Below are 17,662 nucleotides of genomic sequence, written 5' to 3'. Positions count from 1 at the left end.
TTGGTTCAACTGTGAATTTATTTTTTATCTGCTTTATTAACCAAGGTACATTTCACATCGTTTTTTTTATTCAGGACAGGTAGGGCTTTCTTTGGTAGCATGTTGAAATTAAATTATTTAAATACATTATACAGACAAAAATAAAATTAGGGGGAAAAAAACACTTTTCCACAATTTCTCCCATAGTTACTTCTAACAAATGAGTGCAACCTTAGAATTTTATGGCAAAAAATGAATTAAGCTCTCTGGAGTATAGGGATAGCAGATATTTATGCATCATGTATCGTAATGCCAGAATGTTAGGGCCTAGAAATAAGAAATAAATTGTGTTGTTTTTTTTTGAAGCAGCACTAGGGTATCATACCCCCCAGCATTGGGAAATCCGACTCCGGGACAGAGGGGCGTGACCAGGTCACAATAGGGTGTGGCCACGTCACTGTGGGGCGTGGTCACACTCCCCAGGGGCGTGCCTAGTGCAAACACCTTCATTGCAGGGCTGCAGTGAATGAGACATACCTCCCAATTTTTTCAGTGCTGTCCCTCAAATTGGGCTGGTTGGGAAGTATGCTCTGGGGAGTGGGGGGGGGGGTTGGCGGGGGAGGGACCTCTACTAGGGAACTATTGGGATGGAGGGGACATTATTTTGCCTGTAAGCTTTGAATAGCCCTGTACTAAACAAAACATGACCTGTCACATAGAGGACAGGTCCTCTTTAATGTGTACACAAGTGACATCATGGAGATACGAGGCACGTATTTTAAAACAAAATAACAGTATTTGTTTTCCTAATAACATAAATTGTTAATAATATAACGTTGTTTTGTTATATGTGATGTAAAAAACAATCTATGTGGATGTCAGTTTTCATTTTACACATACAGGGTTGAATTACAAAACACTGTTCTGTCTCTTAATCTTGGGCGGCTTCCAATAGGAGAAGCTCTTGAAAGTTAAAGCACCCTTCAGTAATAATATTCAGCGTATTAAAGGTTGCACTGCTGTGCTCTGATTGTTTATCTAAAGCTTTAATGTGGAGTGGTCAGTTTAAAGGCCTTATATTCTCTTGTACTAGACGAAATAAATATTGTGCGATTTGCTCAGTTTAAGCTCCCAAAGCTCCATAAAGTTTGAGGCAGATGTTAACATAATGCTTGCACTGTAACATTTATTTAATTTAAGTGGGTTGTGCAGATGTAATCTTGCAAAGTTGCATTTAGCCGATAAGGTTGGTATTTTCTTTGTTGTGGTTGAGCTCAGCCGAGTCCATCATCTGAGTAAGCAAAAGCTCATGAGTAGATTTCATATTACATCATTCTAAATTTCATTAATTTTCAGGGATAGGGCCAGGTTTTAAAGATGTATCCCTGGAAATGTGTTTATTTTTCATTTGACCAAATGCACATTTTGCGCAATGAATGCCATTGTCATTATTTATTTTTAAAGTAAAAGTCATTGTTTACTAAAACAATACAAAAAGATAAAGACATAACCAGGTTCAGTAGACATGACATAAGGCAGATTGTAACACTTGTTTAAAATGCCTGCTGATATTTTATTACATATAGGTATGTTGTTCTTTGAATAAAATGTATTGTTTTAATTTATTACTGAGATTAAGTGTAATGTGCATCCCTTTTGAAGGTTAAAGGGCCCTATCATGTGGCCCCTGAAGTGTGTCCGGTTGTCTATCGCTGTCCTAGACAATGCCACACATAACAGCAGCTTAGCTTGCCCAGCAGTAATGTGTCTTTGAAATGATTTTAAAATATTGGTAACTATCATTAGTTCTGCTGAATAATAGCAAAATAAATTCATGGTTATAAAAAATAACAATAGTGACAAGTTGGATGTATGACCGTCCTTTTATATAGAGCCAGAACTCTCACATCACTACTGTGCTGTTGTAGGACCCTGCTTTTTCCACTTTATAAATTTCAGTCTTTGAATCCTCCTAGGACATTGCCACTGTCACATGCAGCTCTGCTCCCACTTAATCACACCAGTGGACAAGTCACTGCCTCCCACAAGATCAGCACCCTCCTCTCATAAATTCTCTACTGCTGTGCACAGTGCAATTATCTGATTGGATACAGGTCAGGCAGCACATACCCTACTTAACTTTGTGAGGAGAAATAAAAGAACCAGAGACTGCAGGGGCAGTATATCCACTAAACACCCTAAATGGAACAACGAACAACATATGTCCAAAAAAAAGTGCACTGCAGCTCAGGTTAGACACAAAGAAGTGGCTATATTCCCATCGGAGAGAATGGAGAAATTGTTGCTACAGAGAAGGGGGTGGGGGATTGTGTTGTTACAGGGCATAGGATAAAAGGTTAGAATGTGTTACCTACAGGCAGGGGGGGAAACGTTTCACTACAGTGGTGTAGGTGGGAATGTGTAACAGGGGAGGTATTAGAGGGAAGAAATGTGTTACTACTAGAGGTGGGGATGTATTACCAGAGGTATGAGGGAGAAAAATGATTTTCAGGGGAGGGGCATGGTTCATGGTTGGCTCTTTATATGACATGTTCACGCCCACTATATGGAATGGCCACACCCCTCCGGTGATATCCCTGAATATTATTCTGATATGTTGGCATAGAACATGAGCTGTACGGTCAGACTAGGAGGAACGCCTTCTTTGTCCCCAAGTGCAGATGTTGCATCAGTCAGATAAAGATGGCTGAACGACCCTGACTGTCAGATCTGTCAAATGTACATTGAATATACATATGTCCAACACCACAGTGGATTTCTGATGAAACCAAGGGGTTATGAAGTTAGGTACACATGTAAGATTTGCTTCTATGGATGTACCCTATATAAAAATATATATTTAAAAAAAAAAACATGGACTCCTTTAAGAAACTCTGCAGCAGGCTGGCTGATATGTAAGGTCTGCTTATATTTATATCATTAATGTATTTGATAATATTGCAGATTAGAGTACTTGTACCTTGTATTGGTCCTCGAGAAAGCGAGTTCGTTACAGCTCGTAGATGATAAACACAATCATTTTTCAGAGATGAAGTGCACTTGGACAAGAAGCTAGTCAAATGCTTCGAGCTCTGTTCTTTGTCTGCTTCGTGAAGAAGTACCTCTCCTATGAATCTCCCAACTCTTATTGCAATCAATTTAAGCCCCGTGATTACACTTTGGATTTCTGTGTTTTGGAAAAACATGTATTGAATATAAAATAACCTTGCCAGTGAAATTTTCCATAGGCAGAAGAAATGAAGTCCCTCTGCAGTGTGAAATTTTGAAGCTTTTTTCCCTTGGATTTCCTTCTGCCTGTCTACTATTAAGGTTCTAATACTGGCCCTTATCCTCCTCAGACTGGACTATTGTAACTTCTACTCAGCATTCTCTCTGACTAGTATCTTTCTCTGCTACAGTCTGTATTCAGATCAGACACATCTTCTTACCTTCTTCTTCAATCCTCTCCCCTGTTTTAATTGCTGCATTAATTTGACATCAAATTACATATAGGTGCTCGATAATATTGAAATCTGAGGTATTTGGAGGCCAATTCAACACCTTGAACTCTTTGAACCTTGAACCATTCCTGAACAATTTTTGCAGTGTGATAGGGCGCATTATTCTACTGAAAGAGGCCACTGCTATCAGGGAATACAGCTACCACGTAGAGGTGAACTTGGTCTGCAACAATGTTTAGGTAGGTGATACATGCCACAGTAACATCCACATGAATGGCAGGACCCTCGGTTTCCCAGCAGAACATTGCCCAAAGAATCACTCTACCCACACCAACTTGCTTTCTTCCCATAGTGCATCCTGGTGCCATCTCTTCCCCAGGTAAATGACGCATGTACACCCGGCCGTCCACATGATGTAAAAGAAAACGTAGTTCATCAGACCAGGCCACCTTCTTCCATTGCTTCTTGGTCCAGTTCTGGCGCTCACGTGCATATTGGAGATGTTTTTGGTTGTGAGCAGGGGGTCAGCATGGGCACTCTGACCAGTATACAGGTACTCGGCGGCACACTCAGCAAGCTGCGATGCACTGTGTGTTCTGACACCTTTCTATCATAACCAGCATTAACCTTTACAACAATTTGTGCTACAGTAGCTCTTCTGTGGAATTGGACCAGGCGAGCTAGCCTTCGCTCCCCATGCGCATCAATGAGCCCTGGGCGTTCATGACCGTTTTGCCGGTTCACTGGTTGTCCTTCCTTGGGCAAGTACTAACACTGCATACCGGGAACACACCCCACCAGACCTTCTGTTTTGGGATGGTCTGACCGTCATCTAGCCATCACAATTTGGCCCTTCTCAAAGTCGCTCAGATCCTTACACTTTCCCATTTTCTCTGCTCCCAACACATCCGCTTCAAGAACTGACTGTTCACTTGCTGCTTAATATACCCCAACCCTTGACAGGTAGCATTGTATGAAGATAATCAGTGTTATTCACTTCACTTCTCAGTGGTTCTAATGTTGTGGCTGATTGATGTATATTCTTCTTGATATATGAACTCTCTTCATTCAGCGCCGCATAATTTATCAACCACCCAAATCACCTCTATACCTGATTCATTCATAAATCTTTCTCAACGTCCTTCATCTCTAGATCTCTCTACCAACTCTACTAATATGAAGAATATTTTCAAAACTTCCATTAACCACATATTCCTAGTACATTTACAACTTCTTGCAGTTTGCATCCACTCCATTCTTCTTGCATCATAATGCTCTGAAATCCAACATAGATTGTAAGCTTATTGAACTAGTGTGCTGCATTATGAATTCCCAGCCTTTATTGCTGTATTTCTTTTTCGTTGCTGAAGTACTTCATACACTTGTGGGGCTAAAGATATACTTGTACATAAAACTATGTGGCTGCAGGAAGTGAGACAACTGACACACAGCCTGATATCGTAGCCAGCTCTTAATTGGATGGCATCACTTGTCCAATCAGGAGTCGTCATTTCAGTGTGTCAGATCTTGCTCTTTCTCTATTGTTCCCTTAACAGACATGGATACTAGATTACTGTGTTCTGCATGTGTAAGGTCATCTAAATGACTATCATATTGGGCCCAGTTTGCGATATAATCTTCCAGACATAGATTGGCATTGCAAATTGCCTAAAACATTTACCTTTAAGACTAATTATAACATTGACTTTTTATGTTGGTTACAGAGTTTTCTTTTTTATTGTAATGTTTGTTTTTAGGAAGTGTCCAGTGAAACTGTTGGCTCCCTGGCATCATCGGAAGAAAGAAAAGAGAAAGTACCAAGTCCACACCTCAGCCACCTGGTGGTTCTGACGGCGAGCGGTACATTGTATGGACTCGCCGAGAGGGTAGTGGCTACGGAATCTTTGTAAGTATGTTTTTGCTGGTTCCGGGCCCTGGGTGCACTTGCTGTTTGCTGGATCAATATAGATTTATGCAAATATAGTTTCCATCGAGCATGAGAGTCCAAAATTAAACCATATTTAAGTATACCCTTCATTAAGATCTAGAAATAATATTTGACCTACTTTGGTAAACCTACATAAACTTCATTTGTTGTTGTGGATTGTTTTTATGTTGAATATATTGTAACTCAGAAGTGTGGTAGGACCATCAATTTTGACCATTTAGTTTAGTAAACATGTTTCAGGTTACAACTGTGTTTACATTTTAGTACTGCTGTTTTTTATGTGTGTTTCACATAACACTCAATATTATCTGTCAAATCTATTGTAGAATTTTGTTTACATAGTTTCGCACAAAAGAGTTGTCATTTTGCATCACTGTGTGCTCTACCACAGTATGTGTAGGATGTGTTGAGCTTAATTTGCCAAAGTGCAACAAAACCAAAAATACCAAATTTTTTCTCATTTATATTTGATGATTGGAGGTTTTTTGATTGTACACTCTGAAGGGAGTAATGTCAGGCTACAGAAGTGATAGCTGAGTGAGATTGTAAAATACATTTGTGTGTTTACATGTATAGACCTGACTTCAGAATCCGATGACGTGTGGGAGGGAGCCTCCTGGAAATTTGCTATTAAAGTTACAACTTGCTATTGTTGGCTGTAGCCCTAGATCTGTAAAACATTGTTACTCCTTTCTACGGGAATCGGCCTTCTCACTGTGCAGCCTGCAGACCTCTGCCTATTGGAGCATCATAAATCTGACATCACTAAGTTTAAACTATTAGCCATAATTATTATATCTCTGCTGTGACCAGGCTTACTGCAGTGACATTGCAAAATTGTCCGGACCTCAATTTCATTACCGTAATACTGCTCCATAATGGATGATGTGTAGTAAAACAATAGCTTTATAACCAGTCAATACACAGTGTATACATTTAACATAACTCATTATTCTGTTTCTTACACTAGACGTGTTAGAGAATTATTTGCTGTGTGTATTACATATAAACATTTGTTAAGCAAAAATACTGTTTCTCTAATACCTGCAAATATTTGACAAAATGAGAGTTCTAAATTGTACATATGGAATCACCCATTGGTCTAATTACATAGTTAGGAAGTAAAGGAAACATACACCTGCATCATGGCGTATGCAGCTCATATTCACAAGGACATCACTGACCATGCTCTTATGTGACCGTCTTTCTTGTGATACTGTTTTTAAGACAGCACATATTGGGTCTGATTCATTAAGGGAAGAAAAGCAAAAAAAATGAGTAACTTTGCATCTTGGCAAAACCATGATGCATTGGAGGGGGAGGTAAATTTAAAATGTGATGGCGGATTTATAGGTGGGGTAGGGCATGTTCGAGATCAACTTTAAATTTGAGTGTACAAATAAAACTATCATGTATTTGTGTGTTACATGAAAAAAACAGACAGTATTTTCCTTATGTATAAAATAATAAACTAATTTGCACCCCTTGCATTGTAACATGGTTTTGTCCAGGTGTAAGCTTACTCATTTTTTTTGCCTTGCGATCAGGCCCATTGTGTACAACACTGTATTGAGTAAATGGAGTGCCCATGTCTACTTTTCAGTTTTGTATTAATAAACAACATTTTATGATAATGCTTTGGCCTGTGGGCGGTCCATTAGAGTTTTAGTGGATAACAATATGATTTTACCTCCGCAATCAATATGGCAGCTATATGTTCATATGAACAAATACAGATATGCAGACATATTACATTCACTATATAAAATAATTTTGATATATTGAACCTTTATCTCAAATTTCGGTACAAACATTGATTAAAGAGCGCTCATTTTCCTTTGAAGTGCCCCATCACCTACACAAAGAAGTCGCAACTATTGTGTGAGCTGAATCAACATTTTTATGAATGTAGCCTATAGATTCACTGTGATCCAGTTGCCATCACAGGTAATTCATGGGCAAATATTCGTGGCACAGTCCTAACAGGCTGCATTCATGTGAGTATGGTTTGGCTTGCAAAATGGCTGCCTCCATGTGAGCAGCATTTTAACAGTATTAAAATATTAAAGTGTAGCTTGGATAATATATATTTACCCTCTAGATGATTGTTTGATGAGCATGACAATAAAGTTGAATAAATCTGGATTATACAATGCTCTAATAGCCACACACTAGGATATCACCATATTTACCATCTAAATCACTACGGGTATGGGCGGCATAATTGTTGAACATTTCTATCATTGCTCTTAGTATGCACAGCACAGTACTATCCACTTTCAGATGCCCCATTATGGCCTCTCCTAGTAGGCAAAGAGAGATAGTAGAACTGGTGTAAGGCAGTACACAATGTCACATAGAAGAATAGATGTCTCACATAGCATTAACATAACTCTGGGATTTCTTGGAGTTTAGGTCCCCTTTGTATTGGTAAGTGATACAGGGGCCTTATCTTAGGGCAGCACAGTGACTCAGTGCTTAGCACTTCTGCCTCACAGCACTGGGGTCTAAGTTCAATTCCCAACCATGGCTTTATCTGTGTGGAGTTTGTATGTTCTCCCTGTGTTTGCGTGGGTTTCCTCCGGGTGCTCCGGTTTCCTCCCACACTCCAAAAACATACTGGTAGGTTAATTGGCTGCTATCAAATTTGACCTTAGTCTCTGTGTGTCTGTCTCCCTCTCTCTGTCTGTGTCTGTGTGTGTCTATATTAGGGAATTTAGACTGTAAGCTCCAATGATGCAGGGACTGATGTGAATGAGTTCTCTGTACAGCGCTGCGGAATTAGTGGCGCTATATAAATAAATGGTGATGATGATGATGATATCTACCATACAGGCAAACTAGGCAGATTCCTTGGGCAGCACTGGAACAACATATAAATAGTTTTATGTTAATTATATGCACTTTATTTCTTCTGCTGCTTGGCCTTAAGCGGCCACCTATTTTCTCAGTCATTATTATGTTATGGCTGAGGGGGTGTTACATAGGTGAGTCATAAGTATACAGCGAGCACATAAAGTAATACATTTACATAGCTTTTGGGACAGTTTACTAGCTACCTTTCATTGGATGGTACGGTACTGTGTGATAAGGATCTTTTCTTGTGAAAATATATATTTTATACATATAAATGCTATTTCAGACCTGACCTATTTTGTTTCAAATAATTAAACTAAAAGTAGTTGAATGCATTTCCCTCTTATCACTTCGTATAGCCTGTCCATGGAAGTCAGAAAGTGTATAAAATATATTCATAAAGAGCCTCTACTCTTCCTCGCTGATTTGCTAAAAGCTTTTAAAATACTTCCAAGCTATTTTTAATTTAATTAAAGTTATGTTGTACTGTATACGCTCCCTTTGCTGCACCCAAGGAACTTGGCAGCTGGCATCGTGTAGACCTTACATTGTGCCAGGATCAGCTCTATTAATGTGTTAAAATTGCATAAAGTGGCAGATGTCATTGATTGAACGTCTTCACAATTTCATTAAAGTACACTACGAGCCCTCTCGTGTCACCTCTAATATGTTTCCAGGTTAAAAAAATAGAGCCTGTAACATTCAAAAGCAACTACAGTATATCCAAACAAGATAAATATACAAACGTTGTTCTGTACAGAGGAGCGTTACACACATGTGCTTCAGTTTATTTTATTTTGTTCACCTTCAGATGAAATTAATGTTTTGGAATGTACAGTATGTCCTCCATGCCCATTTTCTTCACTAAATACATTCCTTTTTCTGGCTTTTAAGTTTTTTAGCCGTGTATATTATGTCAGAAAGAGCGGTTTATTGTGTTGCCATGGTTACGACTCTACTCTGATTATTTTGTTCCCATGGTTACGACATCACTCTGCTGTGTTGTCTGCATTGGATACAATTGTATCCTGAGATCAGCTTTGTGCTGTATCCAAGGGCAACAAGAGTAAACAGCTGTTTGATGATATAAAGACATTGCTTTAAAAAAAAAAAAAAGGCACAAAAAGGAGCTATAAAGAAAAAATATTTATTGAAAGTTACAGAGGAAAATGAACAAAGACATTAGTCAGAAAAACCCCTTTAAGTATATGAAACGCACTGAAGTTAGACAACTATTCTTTTCAGTTCTTCTTTTCTCTTTCACACTAGTTGGGGGACACTGCTCACCTTGGGGTATAGAGGGCCCTGTGGGAGTAATGCCACTAAAAAACGTTTCTAGCCTGCTTCCCTCACCTCTATGCCCCCTCCACCGGAAGAGCTCAGTTTTTTCTTAGTGCCTATGAAGTAGGACACTTTTAGTCTAGTCTTTAGAGTTTTTGAGGTTTTTTTTTTATAGATAGCTAGGATTTCTGTGCAGCGATCACCGGGTGACCGCCGTGGCTACTTTAGAGAAAGCATCTGAGGCGCTTTAGTGATTGTCCCCCTGATTTCTTTAGTGCTCCTGGAAAAAGGGTCCCCTTGCACTCTGGTAGTATCCAGGACCCAGCCGCTTCCAGGAAGGTGATGCGGGTCGCCCTGGGAGCTGCAGCAGCATGCTCCGGTCGCCCATGAGTGCTGTGGTGGCGGAGCTGCTTGCGGTCCAGTTGCCCAGCTTGTCAGCCGGCATTTGGAAGAAGTTGCGGAGCAAACAGGTAGTGAGGCACATTACGCCTACTGCTCTTTCAGGAGCGGTGGCTCAGGTCTACCACAGACGCCTGGGTGAAAGGTATAGTGTCCAGGGAATACATCTTGGACATAGCAGGGGCACCTCCAGGGCGTTTCATGACTATACCTTTTCCAATGGAGTCAGAGAAAAGACAGGCTTTGCAGAGGGCAGTACAGTCACTTCGGGATGCCAGGGTGATTGTTCCAGTTCCGTTGGGGCAGAGAGATCAAGACTTTTGCTCTCATCTTTTTCTGGTGCAAAATCTGGATCGGTCCTTCAGACCAGTTCTATACCTGAAGGACCTCAACACCTGCTTACGGGTAGCCAGCTTTCGAATGGAGTCCATCAGATCTGTGATAAATTCCATGAAGAAAGGCGAGTACTTGGCATCCTTGGATATCAAGGATGTTTATCTACACATTTCGATATGGACAGGTCATCGAAGTCTGTTGCGGGTCTGGAGCATTTTCAGTTCAGGGCTCTCTCCCATTCAGTTTCGCCACCACACCACGAGAGTTCACAGAGGTGATGGCTATAATGGCAGCTCAGCTGTGTTTACAGGGAGTGACTATTTTACCTTACCTAGACGACCTGCTGATAAAGGCGGAATCGGTACCTCAGCTTCAGTCACATCTGCAGCTGACCAGGGACATTCTGCAGGAATACGGATTGGTGATCAACTACAAAAAATTCAGTTGGATACCAATCCAATTTATGGTGTTCCTGGGACTATTGTTCGGCACAAATTGACAGAGGGTTTTTGTCCCTTCAGACAAAGTGCAGAAGATCTTTTATCTCTAAATTGCGTCTCAGTACTTCAGTGTATGAAGCTACTGCGTCGCATGGTTTCCTCGTTCGAGGCTCTGCAGTTTGCTCGTTTACATTCACGCAAATTCCAGCAGGAGATTCTGCCAAATTGGTCATGGTCGTTGGTCAGATCCAAGCTTAGAAAGGCAGGTTTTTCGGTTGTCACAGGCAACACGCCTGTCTCTTCTCTGGTGGCTGAGGAGGGACATCCCAACACAGGGTGGTCTTTTCTCGGTTTGAGACTGGACAGTGGTAACAACGGATGCCAGCTTGTTGGGGTGGGGTTCACCTCAGGTTGCAAGGGACTTGGGTGTCGGAGGAAGCACGGTTGTCCATAAATGTTCTGGAACTACAGGCAGTATTCAATGCTCTAGTTCAGACACAGTTCTTCCTGGCATGTCGACCAATCCGAATACAGTCGAACAGAGCTATGGCGGTAGCTTACATAAATCATCAAAGAGGAACAAGGAGTCCTCTTGCCATGAAGGAAGTGTCACAGATCATGAAATGGGCAGAACAACATGTTCCTGCAATTTCAGCGGTGTTCATTTCAGGGTGAACAACTGGGAGGCCGACTACTTAAGTCGGCATGTCCTTCACCCAGGCGAATGGTCGCTCCATCCGGAGGTGTTTTCTGTCCAACCTCCGGTGGGGTTGGACAGAAATAGGCATGATGGCCTCACGGCACAACCGCAAGGTAGAAAGGTATTGTGCCAGGTCAAGAGAACCTCAGGGGTTCTTAGTGGACGCTATGACGGTACACTGGAACTTCAAGTTGGTGTATCTTTACCCTTCACTTCAGATGCTGCCACAGATCTTGCAGAAAGTGAGAGGCGAGAGGGTTCCATTGATTCTACTGGCACCAGATTGGCCGAGAAGAGCGTGGTACTCAGATCTTCTAGACATGTCGGTGGATCATCCTTGGCGACTGCTTCTCAGGAAGGTTCTTCTCGGTCAATGTCCATTCCTTCATCCGGACCTATATCGATTGGCTTTAACGGTTTGGAGATTGAATCCTTGATTCTCAGAAAGAAAGGGTTTTCATAGAGAGTGGTTAAAACCATGATCCAGGAGAGAAAACCGTCATCATCCACCATTTATCACCGCATTTGAAAAGCATATATAAGTTGGTGTGAGAAGATCAAAGTACCTACCAATTCTTTTCATTTAGACAGGGTGTTGGCTTTTCTGCAAGATGGTCTTGACAAGGGATTAAGGTTGTCGTCCCTTAAGGTCCAGGTAGCGGCGTTGTTGGTGTATTTTCAGAAATTTATACCTTTGTTACCGGAGGTGCAGATGTTTCTACAGGGTATACTTCATGTACAACCGCCTTTTGTTCCACCAGTGGCTCCATGGGACCTAAACTTGCTTCGGCCAGACGGTTTCCGAGTTGGCAGCCCTGTCATGTCGGGCTCCTCTTCTGATTTTCCATGACGATCGTGCAGTGTTTAGAACTAAGCCTTCGTTTCAACCAAAGGTGGTCTCGAGGTCTCACATAAATCAGGATATTGTTCTGCCGGTTCTTCCTCAGAATTCGCTGGTGCCTGGTCAGGACTCTCTTTTGATGTGGTCAGAGCATTGAAGATTTATGTGGATCGTACAGCTTCGGTTTGGAAGACTGATAGTCTTCTAGTCCTGTATGACGATCGCAAGCGTGGCTGGCCAGCCACAAAGCAGACGGTGGCTAGATGGATCACTGCTATTATCCGGCAGGCATATATTTCGGAGGGCTCACCGGTTCCTGAAGGTCTGACAGCTCATTCCACAAAATCGGTTAGTGCCTCTTGGGCGGCGCGGCATGGGGCCTCGGCTAAACAGTTGTGTAGGGTAGCTACTTTGTCTTCTGTTACATTCACCAGCTTTTATCCTTTTCACGTCTTTGCTTCAAAAGACGCAAGTTTTGGCCATAAAGTTTTACGTACTGCTCATTCTGAGCATTCCCACCCATAGGGGCAGCTTTGGAACGTCCCCAAGGTGAGCAGTGTCCCCCAACTAGTGTGAAAGGGAAAATAGGATTTTTGTGCTTACCATAAAATTCTTTCTCTAAACAGGAGTTCGGGGACACTGTGCTCTCACCCTTTGTTCTGACAGTTCTGTTGTATGTTCTGTTTTGTGGTGGGGTTTTCTCGCCCTCTCTTGTGGCTTGGTTAGTAATAAACTGAGCTCTTCTAGTGGAGGGGCATAGAGGAGAAGGGAGCAGGATAGACAATTTTTTTTAGTGCCATTACTCCCACAGCGCCCTCTATACTCCAAGGTGAGCAGTGTCCCCAAACTTGTGTTCAGAGAAAGAGATTTTACAGTAAGTACAAAAATCCTATGTTCTCTTCTGAATAAAACACAAAAGAAAGAGATTATTAATATTTTATTATTGAAATTGTATTACCACCATGCTGATCACGGTTGTTCCTGAGGATTTACTTATAGAGCCACAGCCCCATTCTTGTGATATGTCATCTATCTGTATGATTGATAAGGACACCTCTGCTGTGTACCATGTAAAGTGTGAAATTATAGTGAAAGGTACCGCACCATCGCCAGGATTCATGGATCAGACGGATGAACCATCGCTGCTTCCTCCTGCAAGCACCTTGTGATATAAAGCATTGTTCTTTTTCAGGGTTTTCCTGGCCGAGCAGTTTGAATTTCTCCAGACTCATCTTGACTCTGTGATGCCAGCAGCTAAGAAACCTTTCCTTCAACAGTTCTATTCCCAGGTCAGTGCTCTAAGTAACCGCAGTTTAGTAACTGTACTCATCTGTGTCCCGTGGAATATAATGTATGTTACCAATGAAACACCGTGTAGGTTTGTGGGTAACAACCCAGTTTGTGTACTAACATACTGGTATGTTGTGTTCCTGGGTTAGACAGTAAGGGGCTCGTGTAGAGGTGGAAGCCCAAATGTTTTATTTCCATAAAACGCTCTTCCTGGGCATTCGTACAAAACAATGTGCTACATCTGTATGTGTGTGTTCATGTTATGACACTGATACTTCCTTTTAGAATGCGGCAAGAAGGAAGAATCACAATTAAATTTTAAAGGGGAAATCATGTTTGGATTTATTGAATTGAATTTGTATTTGTGTGTGTGTATTTTAATTATATTTTATATGGTAAATGCCACTTTCACATTTATTAATCACTGTCAATACACTATACTCTGTTGTGTATATGACATTATATTATTAGGTACAATTCCACTTTAGAATTTACTACGAACACTGACCAGTCACATCTCTATGCTTTATCTGTACTATTGTGGGTCATAATTGTAAAGTGCAACAGAATTTGCTGGTGCTATATAAATAAATGGTGATGATGATAATTATACATACGTGTCACTTCTCATGTACACCTGGCGCAAATGCTAGTGATTTACAGCTGGACGCACCTGATCATATACACGTAAATGCACTTTTTCATGCATGCATTTTCTGGTGATGGTCACCAGCAAAATGCATGCATGCATGCATCCTCCCTAAAGTACTGCATATATATATATATATATATATATATATATATATATATATATATATATATATATATATATATATATATATATATCAGACTACTACTATATATCAGTGTCAGTGTTTCTCATACTCAGTCCTCAGGTACCCCTAACAGTCCATGTTTCCTTGTTGGAGCACAGGTGTACTCATTACTAACAGACACATTGTAACAGATCCACCAGGTGGTATAATTATAATGTGTCAGTCAGTAATGAATACACCTGTGCTCCAGCAAGGAGATATGGAAAATTTGTACTGTTAGGAGTACCTGAGGATTGAGTTGTGGAAACACTGATAAATATATTTATATTCATGCTTGTGTCAACTTTTATAATTGTATTTACATAAATAATACTATTGTACCATCTTCATTGAGGTTTTGTGATTAATGAATTAATGAGCAGTATTGTGATTAATGAATAGTTTGATGCCTGATGCTAATTGCAGTTACAATAAAATTGATATATTTTTTTAACTTAATGTGTCTATTTTGAAACTTGTATCTTCATTTCTGTTGCATTCTATTATTAAATCATTAAAGTGCAATAACATATCTAATTTCACCAGCACCATAAAACTCATTAAGCAGTTCCGGTAAACAGACATTTTTTACTTTTAATCTACTAATTAAGATTAGAGTATGCACTTGTCACACAATTATGCCAATTGAATCAAACTTTTTTTAAATTAGTATTTTAATATCTAAAAATGAAAGATGATGCCTTTTCGTTGCAGTGTGTTTATAGGTTTAAAATACACATATCTTACAAATTAATTAGCTTCCTTTGAATTATTTTTTTAAGGTGTTACCAATAGTGCTGTCAGGGGGTGTAAATTAAAAGTGTAGTTCTCATATTCCCCAATGGTGTCTTTATTCAGGCTTCAGAAGTGGGCCGGCCATACCGTCGCTTCTTCAATTGTTTTGATTGGAAAGTTATCAATTTCCATTCACTTACATTTTCCATACTGCCACTTCTAAATTTTCACTTCAACCACTGCCTATTTGGGAAAGAGATGTGGCCTCTTAGACTGGAGGATGCCTAGCAAGAATTAACAGGGTGGTTGGTGGCTTTTGGGCAAAAAAAAATTCTAGTTGCTTTATTCACTAATGCTGGGAGGCATTTTTTGTATATGTTACATGATAAAAGTACATTCATCTACATCCTGTACAGGTAACAGCCTTACGCATCTATATCCTGGACAGGTAACAGCCTTACGCATCTATATCCTGTACAGGTAACAGCCTTACACATCTATATCCTGGACAGGTAACAGCGTTATGTATCTATAATCCTGGTCAGGTAACAGCCTTATGTATCTATATCCTGGACAGGTAACAGCCTTATGCATCTATATCCTGGACAGGTATATACCTTACGCATCTATATACTGGACAGGTATCAGCCTTAAGCATCTATATCCTGGACAGGTATCAGCCTTATGCATCTATATTCTAGACAGGTATCAGCCTTACGCATCTATATCCTGGACAGGTAACAGCCTTACGCATCTATATCCTGGACAGGTAACAGCCTTATGCATCTATATCTTGGATAGGTATCAGCCTTATGTATTTATATCCTGGACAGGTAACAGCGTTATGTATCTATATCCTGAACAGGTATCAGCCTTATGCATCTATATCCTGGACAGGTAACAGCCTTACGCATCTATATCCTGGATAGGTATCAGCCTTATGTATTTATATCCTGGACAGGTAACAGCGTTATATATCTATATCCTGGACAGGTATCAGCCTTATGCATCTATATTCTAGACAGGTATCAGCCTTATGCATCTATATCCTGGACAGGTAACAGCCTTACGCATCTATATCCTGGATAGGTATCAGCCTTATGCATCTATATCCTGGACAGGTAACAGCCTTACGCATCTATATCCTGGATAGGTATCAGCCTTATGTATTTATATCCTGGACAGGTAACAGCGTTATGTATCTATATCCTGGACAGGTATCAGCCTTATGCATCTATATTCTAGACAGGTATTAGCCTTATGTATCTATATCCTGGACAGGTATCAGCCTTATGCATCTATATTCTAGACAGGTATTAGCCTTATGTATCTATATCCTGGACAGGTATCAGCCTTACGCATCTATATCCTGGATAGGTATCAGCCTTATGTATCTATATCCTGGACAGGTAACAGCCTTATGCATCTTAAAATCCCTGGTGTCACATGACAGTAGAGATTTTACATTGTTTTTTGTGTGTTTGTTTTTTCATTTTTGTAAAGCAGAACAAGCAAATATATACTTTATTTGTTCTTAAAAACTACCATATATGTTTTTAGTAACCATATAAATGTGCATTTTCTTGTTTTCCATTTGTAATTCATATACAAGATATTAATTGTAATATGCCCTAAAAAAACTTTTTTTTTTCTCTAGGGGAAGAATGACACTATACCATTGCTTGTCTTCTGGATGGGTGGTTATATGTCAGCGTTGCTTGTCATCATAATAATAGGGTAGATTTTTAGTCTGATAAATCCTCAGTACATTTGGTACAGAATACAGTATGTTCTAGTTCTGGAACAATTTGTACCCAAGGACATGCTGTAACCGTAACTTAAAGTGTAAGCAGGGTGATTACATTGTACAGGTCCCATTTGTAACGATTTTACTAAAGCAATATTTGTGATGAGAAATTCCATGCTCAGTGTCAGATCATTTACCATGAATGTCTTACTGTATGTAGTCCTTCCTTTTGCTGATTGCATCCAATAACAAAACAGAAGATATTTAATAATCCAGTGTTTGCACTTAAATGATTATGATGATAACTAAATCATCTTTTTCACTAGTCTGCAGCTGGTAGCCCTATTAGGAAGGAATGTGTTGTGTGTTAGAGTAGACACAGAGTGACTGACAGCTTGGTTAGCCTTGTCTTGTGGAAATGGAACTTTGTGGATTGGTTGATCATACAGAAGGGCAGGGCCAGTGATGTTACAGAAGTTTAAATCACTGCATACTCACCATTTTCCCCTGTATTAAATCCCATTAGTAACAGAGCTGCAGTGGAATGTCAGGTTTACATTGAACAATGGAGATGGTCTGTGTTACAAAATGTATCCTTTTAAAAGTAAAGGACCAGACCCCAATATCAAACAGTAATGTACTTCTGCAGAGTGACTTTAATGCAGAAACCAAGTTCTGCATGATTCATAAAGTGAGTGAACCTTCCTAGGCAGGAGAAGTATTAGGTGTAAGTATATCCTGAGTATTTCTTCGGTAAACGGATCAGCTTGACTAACGAGTTGATTATTGCCAGTGTGTGTTGTGCGAGGCTTAAGGAATTGGTGAGGATGAACA

The 17,662-nt window shown here is 40.2% G+C and overlaps 1 protein-coding gene across 2 annotated transcripts in view; it reads left to right on the top strand.

Annotated features, from left to right (window-relative positions):
- The window catches only part of VPS50 (VPS50 subunit of EARP/GARPII complex), a 183,385-nt gene that overhangs the window by 156,321 nt on the left and 9,402 nt on the right, over nucleotides 1-17,662 (top strand). For both annotated transcript variants that reach the window (XM_075211803.1, XM_075211804.1), the window contains exons 23-24: nucleotides 5,198-5,346; nucleotides 13,434-13,530. In XM_075211803.1, the coding sequence (XP_075067904.1) occupies nucleotides 5,198-5,346; nucleotides 13,434-13,530 (246 nt within the window). The remainder of the gene's footprint in view (nucleotides 1-5,197; nucleotides 5,347-13,433; nucleotides 13,531-17,662) is intronic.

Source organism: Mixophyes fleayi, chromosome 5, assembly GCF_038048845.1.
Source record: "Mixophyes fleayi isolate aMixFle1 chromosome 5, aMixFle1.hap1, whole genome shotgun sequence".
Lineage (NCBI taxonomy): Eukaryota > Metazoa > Chordata > Amphibia > Anura > Limnodynastidae > Mixophyes > Mixophyes fleayi.
The sequence above is the reverse complement of the archived record's forward strand: the minus strand, read 5'-3'. Positions and strand labels throughout refer to the sequence as shown.